General features: G+C 48.0%; 1 protein-coding gene across 1 annotated transcript in view; it reads right to left on the bottom strand.

The window, feature by feature from the left end:
• The window catches only part of LOC139542819 (protein bicaudal D homolog 2-like), a 114,531-nt gene that overhangs the window by 22,855 nt on the left and 78,091 nt on the right, over positions 1–13,585 (bottom strand). Inside the window, exons 4-9 of the mRNA XM_071348677.1 lie at positions 12,748–12,962; positions 12,365–12,611; positions 9,543–9,800; positions 8,695–8,898; positions 7,995–8,519; positions 6,124–6,275 (exon numbers count right to left, since the gene is read on the bottom strand). Of these exons, the coding sequence (XP_071204778.1) occupies positions 6,124–6,275; positions 7,995–8,519; positions 8,695–8,898; positions 9,543–9,800; positions 12,365–12,611; positions 12,748–12,962 (1,601 nt within the window). The remainder of the gene's footprint in view (positions 1–6,123; positions 6,276–7,994; positions 8,520–8,694; positions 8,899–9,542; positions 9,801–12,364; positions 12,612–12,747; positions 12,963–13,585) is intronic.

The following is a 13,585-nucleotide window of genomic DNA, read 5'->3' as shown; positions in this document are numbered from 1 at the left end:
TGAACACCACCCCCAATACCCAGGCTGAACAGCCCTGAACACCACCCCTAATACCCAGGTTGAACACAGCTCTGAACACCACCACCACCAGTACCCATGCTGAACACAGCCCTGAACACCACCACCACCAATACCCAGGCTGAACACAGCCCTGAACACCACCACCACCAATACCCAGGCTGAACACAGCCCTGAACACCACCCCCAATACCCAGGTTGAACACAGCTCTGAACACCACCACCACCAATACCCAGGCTGAACACAGCCCTGAACACCACCACCACCAATACCCAGGCTGAACACAGCCCTGAACACCACCACCACCAATACCCAGGCTGAACACAGCCCTGAACACCACCACCACCAATACCCAGGCTAAACACAGCCCTGAACACCACCACCACCAATACCCAGGCTGAACACAGCCCTGAACACCACCCCCAATACCCAGGCTGAACACAGCCCTGAACACCACCCCCAATACCCAGGCTGAACACAGCCCTGAACACCACCCCCAATACCCAGGCTGAACACAGCCCTGAACACCACCCCCAATACCCAGGCTGAACACAGCCCTGAACACCACCACCACCAATACCCAGGCTGAACACAGCCCTGAACACCACCACCCCCAATACCCAGGCTGAACACAGCCCTGAACACCACCACCCCCAATACCCAGGCTGAACACAGCTCTGAACACCACCACCACCAATACCCAGGCTGAACATAGCCCTGAACACCACCACCCCCAATACCCAGGCTGAACACAGCTCTGAACACCACCACCACTAATACCCAGGCTGAACACAGCTCTGAACACCACCACCCCAATACCCAGGCTGAACCACCACCACCACCACCAATACCCAGGTTGAACACAGCTCTGAACACCACCACCACCAATACCCAGGCTGAACACAGCTCTGAACACCACCACCACCAATATCCAGGCGGAACACAGCCCTGAACACCACCACCACCAATACTCAGGCTGAACACAGCCCTGAACACCACCACCACCAATACCCAGGTTGAACACAGCTCTGAACACCACCACCACCAATACCCAGGCTGAACACAGCTCTGAACACCACCACCACCAATACCCAGGTGGAACACAGCCCTGAACACCACCACCAATACCCAGGCTGAACACAGCACTGAACACAACCACCACCAATACCCAGGCGGAACACAGCCCTGAACACCACCACCAATACCCAGGCTGAACACAGCTCTGAACACAACCACCACCAATACACAGGTGGAACACAGCCCTGAACACCACCACCAATACCCAGGCTGAACACAGCCCTGAACACCACCACCACCAATACCCAGGCTGAACACAGCCCTGAACACCACCACCACCAATACCCAGGCTGAACACAGCCCTGAACACCACCACCAATACCCAGGCTGAACACAGCTCTGAACACCACCACCACCAATACCCAGGCGGAACACAGCCCTGAACACCACCACCAATACCCAGGCTGAACACAGCTCTGAACACCACCACCACCAATACCCAGGCTGAACACAGCTCTGAACACCACCACCACCAATACCCATGTTGAACACAGCCCTGAACACCACCACCACCAATAGCCAGGTTGAACACAGCTCTGAACACCACCACCACCAATACCCAGGTTGAACACAGCCCTGAACACCACCACCACCAATACCCAGGTTGAACACAGCTCTGAACACCACCACCACCAATACCCAGGCTGAACACAGCTCTGAACACCACCACCACCAATACCCAGGCTGAACACAGCTCTGAACACCACCACCAATACCCAGGCTGAACACAGCCCTGAACACCACCCCCAATACCCAGGTTGAACACAGCTCTGAACACCACCACCACCAATACCCAGGATGAACACAGCTCTGAACACCACCCCCAATACCCAGGCTGAACAGCCCTGAACACCACCCCCAATACCCAGGTTGAACACAGCTCTGAACACCACCACCACCAGTACCCATGCTGAACACAGCCCTGAACACCACCACCACCAATACCCAGGCTGAACACAGCCCTGAACACCACCACCACCAATACCCAGGCTGAACACAGCCCTGAACACCACCCCCAATACCCAGGTTGAACACAGCTCTGAACACCACCACCACCAATACCCAGGCTGAACACAGCCCTGAACACCACCACCACCAATACCCAGGCTGAACACAGCCCTGAACACCACCACCACCAATACCCAGGCTGAACACAGCCCTGAACACCACCACCACCAATACCCAGGCTAAACACAGCCCTGAACACCACCACCACCAATACCCAGGCTGAACACAGCCCTGAACACCACCCCCAATACCCAGGCTGAACACAGCCCTGAACACCACCCCCAATACCCAGGCTGAACACAGCCCTGAACACCACCCCCAATACCCAGGCTGAACACAGCCCTGAACACCACCCCCAATACCCAGGCTGAACACAGCCCTGAACACCACCACCACCAATACCCAGGCTGAACACAGCCCTGAACACCACCACCCCCAATACCCAGGCTGAACACAGCCCTGAACACCACCACCACCAATACCCAGGCTGAACACAGCTCTGAACACCACCACCACCAATACCCAGGCTGAACATAGCCCTGAACACCACCACCCCCAATACCCAGGCTGAACACAGCTCTGAACACCACCACCACTAATACCCAGGCTGAACACAGCTCTGAACACCACCACCCCAATACCCAGGCTGAACACAGCTCTGAACACCACCACCAATACCCAGGCTGAACACAGCTCTGAACACCACCACCACCAATACCCAGGCTGAACACAGCCCTGAACACCACCACCACCAATACCCAGGCTGAACACAGCCCTGAACACCACCACCACCAATACCCAGGTTGAACACAGCCCTGAACACCACCACCACCAATACCCAGGCTGAACACAGCCCTGAACACCACCCCCAATACCCAGGCTGAACACAGCCCTGAACACCACCCCCAATACCCAGGCTGAACACAGCCCTGAACACCACCACCACCAATACCCAGGCTGAACACAGCCCTGAACACCACCACCCCCAATACCCAGGCTGAACACAGCCCTGAACACCACCACCCCCAATACCCAGGCTGAACACAGCCCTGAACACCACCACCACCAATACCCAGGCTGAACACAGCCCTGAACACCACCACCACCAATACCCAGGCTGAACACAGCTCTGAACACCACCACCACCAATACCCAGGCTGAACACAGCCCTGAACACCACCACCACCAATACCCAGGCTGAACACAGCTCTGAACACCACCACCACCACCAATACCCAGGCTGAACACAGCCCTGAACACCACCCCCACCAATACCCAGGCTGAACACAGCCCTGAACACCACCACCACCAATACCCAGGCTGAACACAGCCCTGAACACCACCACCACCAATACCCAGGCTGAACACAGCCCTGAACACCACCACCACCAATACCCAGGCTGAACACAGCCCTGAACATACTGAGGCCGCGTCCGAAATGGCTCCCTATTCCCTATAGTGCACTATATAGGGAATAACAAAAACAATCACAAGGTTAAGACTGAGGGGGAGGCTAAGGGCCAATTTCATGAGTCCCCCAGAGCAGAGCTGAGCTATGTTATGTTTGGTTTAGTTATGTTGTGTTATCAGCATCTTCAGTCTCTTACAACAGCATAGGAGGACAAGGATGGAGACCAGGGAAATAAACATTTAACATGCCCCTCTCTGGTGCTGCCCTTTTCCTCTGTATCATACAGTATCTAACACCCCCGTTCTGCTACTAATAGCCACTACCTCTTAACGGCCACTAGGTTCGAAACCCCTGATTGTTCAGTGCCAGCAGAGAGGTAGAGGCGAAGCGAGAGGGTCCACGTCAAAATACAATGATAAGCAGACCGATAAGTAGACCGCCTGCCTTCCTGCCTTTGGGACAACGACTCACATTGTTAGGATGGAGACAAGACCATCTCGTCATTACATACAGTATCTCTGGTTCTAGCTATTCTAAGCACAATGTCAGTTATTTTCTAAATGGCTGCCTCTGAGGTGCTCAGTGAGAGCTGAATTCCTCTCATGTCTTCAGAGGGGTGGTTTAACACCTGTATCATCAGACCATCTGGCCCTGCATTGCACCAAATCGTTATGACAACAGAAACAAAATATTTACAGAGGAAGACAGTTTTCTCCACCATGCTAATCGATTAGCTACTGCAGCTATATGGAGTTTCTCAGTAACACCAGCTAATGGACTGGTAGTGAAGATATAGCATTACCCTACTTTAAAGATGAGGGGTGCTGACTACACACTCTCTGTGGATAGCGCAGCCCTCCTCTCCTCTCTCCTCTACTTTCAGCACAGCGTGACATGAGCTTTGCTGTAAGCTGGGGAGTCTTAAAGACAGAGAGAGACTGCCTCAGAGTCGCCATCTGGTCCAGGGAGGTTTGCAGGAGAAGAGGGGAGATCAGAGCAAAAAAAGTATCACAATAATGTGCAGTACATGAATATACTGTACACATGTGTAACGATACTCATAGTCATTGTCACACCCATCCACCCAAAACATAGAACCCCCACCACACACACACACACACACACACACACACACACACACACACACACACACACACACACACACACACACACACACACACACACACACACACACACACACACACACACACACACTACGTTGAGACTGTAGTGCAGTACAGTGTATCTGAGGTAGTAATCCAGTCTAGACTGAGGTAGGGATTATAAGGGTAACCCTTTGGCCTGCTTCTTATGGGAATCAGCAGACTTAGCCAACAAGGGGTTTTAACGTAGCCCCATCATCTGATACACTTGGTCAAAAACACTGCTTCTCCGTCATAGCATTATTATCATACAGATTAGAGATGTGTCCATCTTATGGCCATCCTCCACTGGCCCAGATTCACAGAGAAAAACAACACTCCTATTAAACCTGTGTGATATTAAAAGCATGTTATGGACACGTTGTTACCATATGGTAAATAGGGCGTGTGCTGTTAAACAGAGATTGACCTTGTTGTGAGTGTAGTGTTAGGATGGTGTCTCTGTGGTGTTAGGATGGTGTCTCTGTGGTGTTACTGGTAGGTTAACTTATTAAAAGTGGCCAGATGGACAGGTGTTTTGGACAATCAATCTTTCCATTTAATCTCATGGCAACAGCTTTTTAAAACATGTTAAATACATGATATGTACACTACCGTTCAAAAGTTTGGGGTCAGAGAGTTTTCCTTGTTTTTGAAAGAAAAGCTAATTTTTTGCCCATTGAAATAACATCAAATTGATCAGAAATACAGTGTAGACATTTTTAATGTTGTAAATGACTATTGTAGTTGGAAATGACACATTCTTAATGGAATATCTACATAGGCAAACAGAGGCCCATTATCAGCAACCATCACTCCTGTGTTCCAATGGCACGTTGTGTTAGCTAATACAAGTTTAACCTTTTAAAAGGCTATTTGATTATTAGAAAAACTTTTTGCAATTATGTTAGCACAGCTGAAAACTGTTGTTCTGATTAAAGAAGCAATTAAACTGGCCTTCTTTAGACTAGTTGAGTATCTGGAGCATCAGGATTTGTGGGTTCAATTACAGGCTCAAAATGGCCAGAAACAAATGACTTTCTTCTGAAACTCGTCAGTCTATTCTTGCTAGAGCCAGTTTGTGCTGTAGTACACAGCGTTGTGCGAGATGTTCAGTTTCTTGGCAATTTCTTGCATGGAACAGCCTTCATTTCTCAGAACAAGAATAGACTGAGGAGTTTCAGAAGAATGTTCTTTGTTTCTGGCCATTTTGAGTCTTGTAGTGTGGCAAACATAAAGAATACATAAAGTCTCAAGCCTGATCTCATGTGCACAGATGAATCTGTTACCGTTGTATATAGAGAGAGCATATGTAAATATCTGTTCTTGGAGCATCGTTGACTACTCTCTTACTGTGTGGCCAAGGAGCGAGATAACTTGTTTTTAACGTAAGTTTTAAACTAGGAGTGTGATAGTGTGTTCCTAATGTGTTTTAAACAGGAAGTGTGATAGCGTATTCCTCTTACCGTGTGGCAAACATGGCCCTGAGTGAGGAGAAGGTGGCGGCGTCCTCCTTCAGGGCCTTGAGTTCATTCCTCAGCTTCATCATGGTCTCCGTCACCATGGCCTTCTCGTTCTCATACTTACTCTTCAGGTTGGCCAGCGCCACCTCAGCCGTCTGCAGGGGGGACACAACACAACAACGGGTCAGACCAACTGCAATAGGTCATTTTGAGTCTTGTTCCTGCAGATTTATTCCAGTTTCCTGCAGATCTATTCCAGTTTCAGCTGTTCTGCCTGCGGTTATGGAACCCCTACCTGTCCCAGACCTGCTGTTTTCAACTCTTAATGATCGGCTATGAAAAGCCAACTGATATTTATTCCTGATTATTATTTGACAATGCTTGTCATTTATGAACATTTTGAAAATCTTGGCTCTCTCTAATTCTCTCCTTCTCTCTTTCTTTCTCTCTCTCGGAGGACCTGAGCCCTAGGACCATACGTCAGGACTACCGGGCATGATGACTCCTTGCTGTCCCCAGTCCACCTGGCCTTGCTGCTATTCCAGTTTCAACTGTTCTGCCTGCGGTTATGGAACCGCCACATGTCCCAGACCTGCTATTTTCAACTCTTAATGATCGGCTATGAAAAGCCAACTGAAAATTATTCATGATTATTATTTGACCATGCTTGTCACTTATGAACATTTTGAACATCTTGGCATAGTTCTGTTATAATCTCCACCCGGCACAGCCAGAAGAGGACTGGCCACCCCTCATAGCCTGGTTCCTCTCTAGGTTTCTTCCTAGGTTTTGGCCTTTCTAGGGAGTTTTTCCTAGCCACCGTGCTTCTACACCTGCATTGCTTGCTGTTTGGGGTTTTAGACTGGGTTTCTGTACAGCACTTCGAGATATTAGCTGATGTACGAAGGGTTATATAAAATAAAATAAACTTGATTTATGTCATTATAGTCCGTTTTAGTGCTGTGACCTCTGAAGGTTTACTTGCACAGCAGTTCATTGGGGAGCTGGCTGGATTTAAAGACTACAAGTGTGTCTTTTTAAGACAGGCTTTCATCTGAGAGTCTTTCCACAGGTTCAGGAGCTGAGGAACACACCGTCTTCAAAGAGCTGACACCAACTCCAGACTTCTTCTTTTCAGAAGAAACATCAATGTGTTGAAAATCCCAAATTATTTGCATAGTCAACTTACACACATCTCTGACACACACACTTATCCCACCAGACATGCCACTAGGGGTCTTTTCATAGTTCCCAAATCCAGAACAAATTCAAGAAAAGTACAGTAATATATAGAGCCCTTACTGCATGGAACTTCCTTCCATCTCATATTGCTGAAATAAACAGCAAACCTGGTTTAAAAACCAGATAAAGCAACACCTCGCGGCACAACGCCTCTCCTCTATTTGACCTAGATAGTTTGTATGTATGTACTGATATGTAGGCTACGTGTGCCTTTTTTAAAATGTATGTCGTTCTGTCCGTGAGCTGTTCTTGTCTAATGATGTTCTGTATTATGTCATTCTGTATTATGTTTGATGTGGACCCCAGGAAGAGTAGCTGCTGCTTTTGCAACAGATAATGGGGATCCTAATAAAATACCAAATACCAGCAACTGGACACACACAGACTGGGGCTCTGGGCTGGCAGGATGTGTCTGCTTTGGAGAGCATTCATCTTTTCCTAACTCTATCACATGGACACAAACCCACAGCCACCAGCTGTCTCTACATGGTGTTTTGTTATGACTTTTAGCTGCAGTGCATTTGCTGTGACAGCTGAACACGCTTCAGACAGCCACCTCCCTGCCTCAGTCTCCTGACTTTGATTATTAGGGGAGGGGAGGGAGATACAAACAGAGAGATTCAGTATCTGACCTGTTTGTTGGCTTTGAGCACGGTCCTCAGGGTGGCGATCTGCTCCCTCTTGGTGCTGAGGAGGGACTTGAGTTTGAGGATCTCCCCCATGCAGGCCTCCTTGTCCTTATCAGCCACTGTGCCTAGCTCCAGAGAGGCCATCCTCTGACGGGACAGCTCTGTGGTGCGGTCCACCGCCAGCTGGAGGTGCTTGATCTGGTCCCGGATGATGGCCACCAGGTTGTACACGTTCATTGGCTCCCGGGGCGAGGGGGGAGAGGAGACAGGGGACAGGGCGCTGTCGGCAGCGTCGGGGACGGGAAACAGGCCCTTAGTGAGCAGTATGGGGGAGCGGCGTCCGCGACCCTCAGGGCTGGTGCGCCCGCCCTTGCCCTGCTTGTAGAAGTCGAGCATGACGCGGTTGGGAGTCTGGTTGTTGCACATGCACACGTGGTTGTAGAGTGTGGCCAGCTCCTCGCTGAAGGTGACCAGCTCGTCCTGCGCCACGCTCAGGCTGCCCTGGGACTCGCCCGCCACGTCACTCACCTTTACAGATAGAAAGAGACACACTTTATCAATTAATAAACCAGTCATTAGTGAGAAATCTGGTTTGCAAGTATGAGAAAAAAATATATACACAATTCATACACAGAGAAAAGTTTAAAAAAAATCTACTACAGATTTCACCAATATAACACAAAAAGAAAAATATTTTTCTCACCTTGCGCAGCTCCTTCTCCAGCCTGGCCTTCTCCTGTCTCTCCACGTGGCTGGTCTTCTCCAGAGAGGCCAGCTTCTCTCCAAGGGCTGTGACATGAGTCTCCAGACGGCCTCGCTCCTCCTCGTAGTGTGACTGACAGGACTGGTACTCTGCCTTCAGGGTTTTCAGCTCCTCCTTTAGCTCACCTGCCTCCGACATTGCAACCTGAGCCCATCAGAGGCAGAGTTTCAGGAATAGCTTCAACATCTCTCTCTCTCTGTGTCTGTGTGCCTGTGTGTCTGTGTGTCTGTGTGTGTGTGTGTGTGTGTGTGTGTGTGTGTGTGTGTGTGTGTGTGTGTGTGTGTGTGTGTGTGTGTGTGTGTGTGTGTGTGTGTGTGTGTGTGTGTTGTTTTACTATCTTTGTGGGGACCAAAATTCCTCACAATGATAGTAAAACAAGGACAATTCATTTAGCCGGTCCCCACAAGGAAAAGGGCTGTTTTAGGCTTAGAACTTGTTTTTTAAATTTATTTTACTAGGCAAATCAGTTAAGAACAAATTCTTATTTTCAATGACGGCCTAGGAACAGTGGGTTAACTGCCTTGTTCAGGGGCAGAACAACAGATTTTTACCTTGTCAGCTCAGGGATTTGAAATTGCAACCTTTCGGTTACTAGTCCAACGCTCTAACCACTAGGCTACCCTGCCGCCCCGGGTTAGGGGTTAGGTTTAGGGGTTAGGGTTAGGTTTAGGGAAAATAGGATTTTGAATGGGAATCAATTGTTTGGTCCCTACAAGGATAGTAAAACAAACGTGTGTGTGTGCTTGTGTGTGCATACAGTATATGTGTGTGTATACATGTTCAATTACCTTGTACTTGCACTCCAGGATCTCGGGTCCGTTGATGTCCACCTCGTAGTAGTCCCCGTCCTCGTTGCTGTCGCGCTCCTTCTCATTGTCCAGGGCTGACTGGCGCTCCTTGCTGGCCTGTAGCCTCCGGATGGCGTTGAGGTTCTCGGTGAGACGGCTGACCTTGTCCTGGTGCTCCTCCAGGGCCCCGTGGGCCTGCTCCAACTGCTTCTGGGAGTCCTGCAGCGTGGACACCAGAGACACCTTCTCACGCTCCATCTAAACGGGGGAGACAGAACATAAGACAGATTTATTAAGTTGGTAAGGCAAGTGTCTGGACAGAAAAGTGACTGAGACAATTGATAAACATTAGAATTCAGACATAATTATGCAGACATAATCTTCCCATTTCCTTGTGTTGCTCTATACCTCTCTGTCTCAGACTACCTAATGCAAATGAATGTCCTGAAGGATGATGGTGTCTGTTTTTCAATATAACAGATAACATCTCTGGTGGTTTGAAGGACTCACTAAGGACACTACGTATGTAACCAAAGACAGTGTGTCTCTGTGCCAATTCAGAGCCTGTGTGACCTTGGAGAAGTCTGGAATGGGTTCAACTCTGTGTTGGCAGAGGGACCAGAGCTGGGTCCATTTACACACACAAGCACTCACACAGAGTAGTGCAGGCCTCGGAGGCACCCAGCTATTTTCAGGGGCTGATGGTGAGTCAATAATAGATGAGTATCACTGTTCATCTTACTCTGTTATTCAGCTGGGATGAATATGTCTCGATGACAGGACTCAAAAGGAGGAAATGGTTTAATAAATATCTATCTAGAATATTTAGACATGAACAGTCAGGAAAGGAACTTTTAGCTCTCAGCATACTGTATTTTTAAGTAAAGTATATACAAACTTTATTATGTGATGATTCCATACCCCGCCCCCCCCTTACCATACCCCACCCTCAATCTGTCCCCCTCCCTAATTTCTCCCTAACTTAATCAAATTATTTCCTCAGAGTAGATGTTTGGCATATTAAAGATGCCTGCTGCTTACAACTAGGACTCATCTTCCATCCTCTAATGCAGATGGACGTGACCTAAATGTGTAAAAGGCATATGGGCCACTAGGCCTACTGTGTAAAAGAGCAACTGGTTCGCATGAGTGAGAATCATACTCCCACGGTAGCCATTTTGGATCTGATTGCACAGTGGGAGTATTGATTCTGCTGTAACTGAAGAGTAGGGTGACCTGCTGCGAGCGGATGTCTGGGATTGATTAATCGGTCTGTGATTGATAGGATGAGGAGAGAGAATGGCATCAGAGCAGTTGAATTATTGAGTAGAGTTTTGGGTTTCCCTGTTGCAATTCCGGCCAGTGGAGGAGACCCAAAGGGATGGTTGACACTATGTTGGCTTAATGCTGAACACTAAGGCCTGCTGCTGCCTCAGAAATTCAGTATCAAAGGACCGGATTGGGTTAAATGCCATGGTACTCATACCAAGGCAATGCTATGGTAACCTAGAGGCAACCTGGTGACAACCTCATTGTGATGTGTTGGGGGGGGACTTGAGTCTTTTCACCCACAGGTATCCAACCAGTACACACTGGTAACCATGGAGACAGCTGTGGTATTCTGATGTTCTGACAGATGGCGCCTCATGTGTGTGGCCTCCCGGGGGTTGGGGGGGAGGGGCGTGCAGCCACTGGACACACTTGTCTGACTGACTGACCGAGTCGACCGACCGACTTCACATTCCAACAAGAGGCTTGGAGTAGTCAAGGAAATCGTTCTGATTCCAATGGATGGTACTGTATGTAGGCTCTTAGATCTGATGAGGCTATACAGAGATCTACAGTACATGACAGAAAAGCCCTCATCAGTATTTGCTATGTGTAAAAGTATTGGAGTTCTATGGTGTTTTATTGCTTTTGATTCTATGCTGTAATTGACTTTGATCTCCCTTTGGCTTGTCTGGACCAATGACACTTAATGAATCAGCAAGGGATCGATTGAGCCTTCTCAACAGCTCTACTATTGAATAAATATCCTTCTGGACCCTTGCGGGGGAAGATTGATGTACAGCGTTCGGGTGGGTCTTCGCTTCAGCAAACAGGAAAGGAGGGGTGCTCAACAACAATGACAAAAATCATGAGAAGGGCTTACAAAGAAACACTTCTAAAAGGACTAATTCATGGCAGAAAGCAGTTGGAGCACTCAACCTAAAAGGCAGATCATTGTTTTTAGCTCACACTGATCCATTGTACAGGATGAGAACAGAATGACAACAGGTGACTAACGTCTTCCTCAGAGTGACCGGACCATTGCACTTAGCTCCTATTTGACCACTAGGCTATAAATAGGAGCTAACTGCATTGGTCAGGTCACTCTGATGTACACCGTTATTGGATCTCAGAAGAGAATATTGATAGGATCGCCATAACTAATTTACATGTATGTTAGTGTGTGTAGACTGGGCCTTCGAATACACTGGGAAAGTGTATATTAAGTGAGTCTACACACAGTGTGCAGTCAATAGTTCATTCTTCTACTGCCCACTCCCAACAAACATTTGAATTACGAGGGTGACTGAGGGTACTGGGCATGACGAACTTAACAAATTACGACATTCCCGTAGGCTTTGAAGATATCAAATTTTGTTTTGAACATTTTAATATCAATGAGTAATTTCAAACCTTGACATTCATTCATATCATACACAGTGTAACAGATTCACTGAATGATTGAAACACTATGGTTATAGCTGCAGCAGCTGGATATTCCTGACTGTTATCCCTCTCATGCACAGTCATACTGAAATTAACTGTCTACGTACCTGCAGCAGCTGCTGTTTGAGTTTCTGGATCTCAGAGATGTTGAGTTCACTCAGCAGGTCATCTACCAGGCTGGGGACGGGGCGGAACAGGTCACCCTTCTTGGGCGTGGACGCACGGTTGTCCTCAGTGATGGCGTTGGCAAGCTTGCTGAAACCATTCTCGTAACCATGGAGAGCCTCATTGTTGTTGGGTTCCGTGGCTGCGTCGTCGCTGAACTTGAGCCCATCCAGAGAGATGCTGAGGGGGCTGGGAAGAGTGAGAGGACCAGAACATGATAACATGAATTTCACAGTTATTCTCATAATGCTTTTTATTATATTGTACAGGGTTTTGATGGATGAGGTGTTACAGATGGAATTGGTGCATTTGATTGTGTATGTACCTGTGGTACATAGAGTCTCCTATGCTCATGTAGTGGGAGAGCTCTTTCCTCAGGGCGGCCTTCTGCTCACACTCAGTCTTGATGGTCTCCAGGGCTTCCCCTAGCTGTCGCTCGGCGATCTCCTTCAGGCGGATTGCGTCCTCCAATTGGCTGTTCAGGAACTGGGTGTCTTCCTCCAGACGACGAATCTCGTGCTTCAGACCCTCAAACTCCACCTGTAGGGGCGGGACAGACAGGTAGGTGTTAATAAAAGCATAGAGGTGGGCTTATATAGGGGAAATGGAAATAGGAAACCATACTGGTTTAATCAACTCATTTTGTCACCATAAAAAGAGGGCTTTTAAAAGTGCAAAATTGCCTTTTCATTTAAATAGGATTTGGTACTGTAATCTTACATTTGCCAATTAATACTATAGCCTACAGCCTTCTGTTTTAAAATCATGCCTTTAAATTTAACAAACATAATCCCTGGATATGCGGCATGTGAAGTGTTAGCAGTTCCCACATAAAAAAAACTATTTCGAAAGGAAATCCCCTATTTGTAAATTCTCTTATATTTTGTGTCTGGTTTAACTCTTGCCATTGGTGTGAATTAAACTCAGAGTATTTGCTTTGCAACACCGCATCTCTCTCCGTCTCTGTGGCCTAAGGAGGGAAAACTGGCTAGAAGTGGGGATTACCAGAAACACTACATTAAACTGTGTCACATTCAGACTCTCTCCAGGTGCAAATAGGTCTCCACATAAAGGCTTATCTCTTTATTAAATCTGAGTGTGGTTTCCATAATCTGAATTAAATCAGTGTATTCCAGGTCGATGTGAGCAGCAGACACTGGAGA

This window comes from Salvelinus alpinus, chromosome 17, assembly GCF_045679555.1.
Source record: "Salvelinus alpinus chromosome 17, SLU_Salpinus.1, whole genome shotgun sequence".
Taxonomy (NCBI): Eukaryota; Metazoa; Chordata; class Actinopteri; order Salmoniformes; family Salmonidae; genus Salvelinus; species Salvelinus alpinus.
Note: the sequence above shows the minus strand (reverse complement) of the source record. Positions and strands in the feature narration are given on the sequence as shown.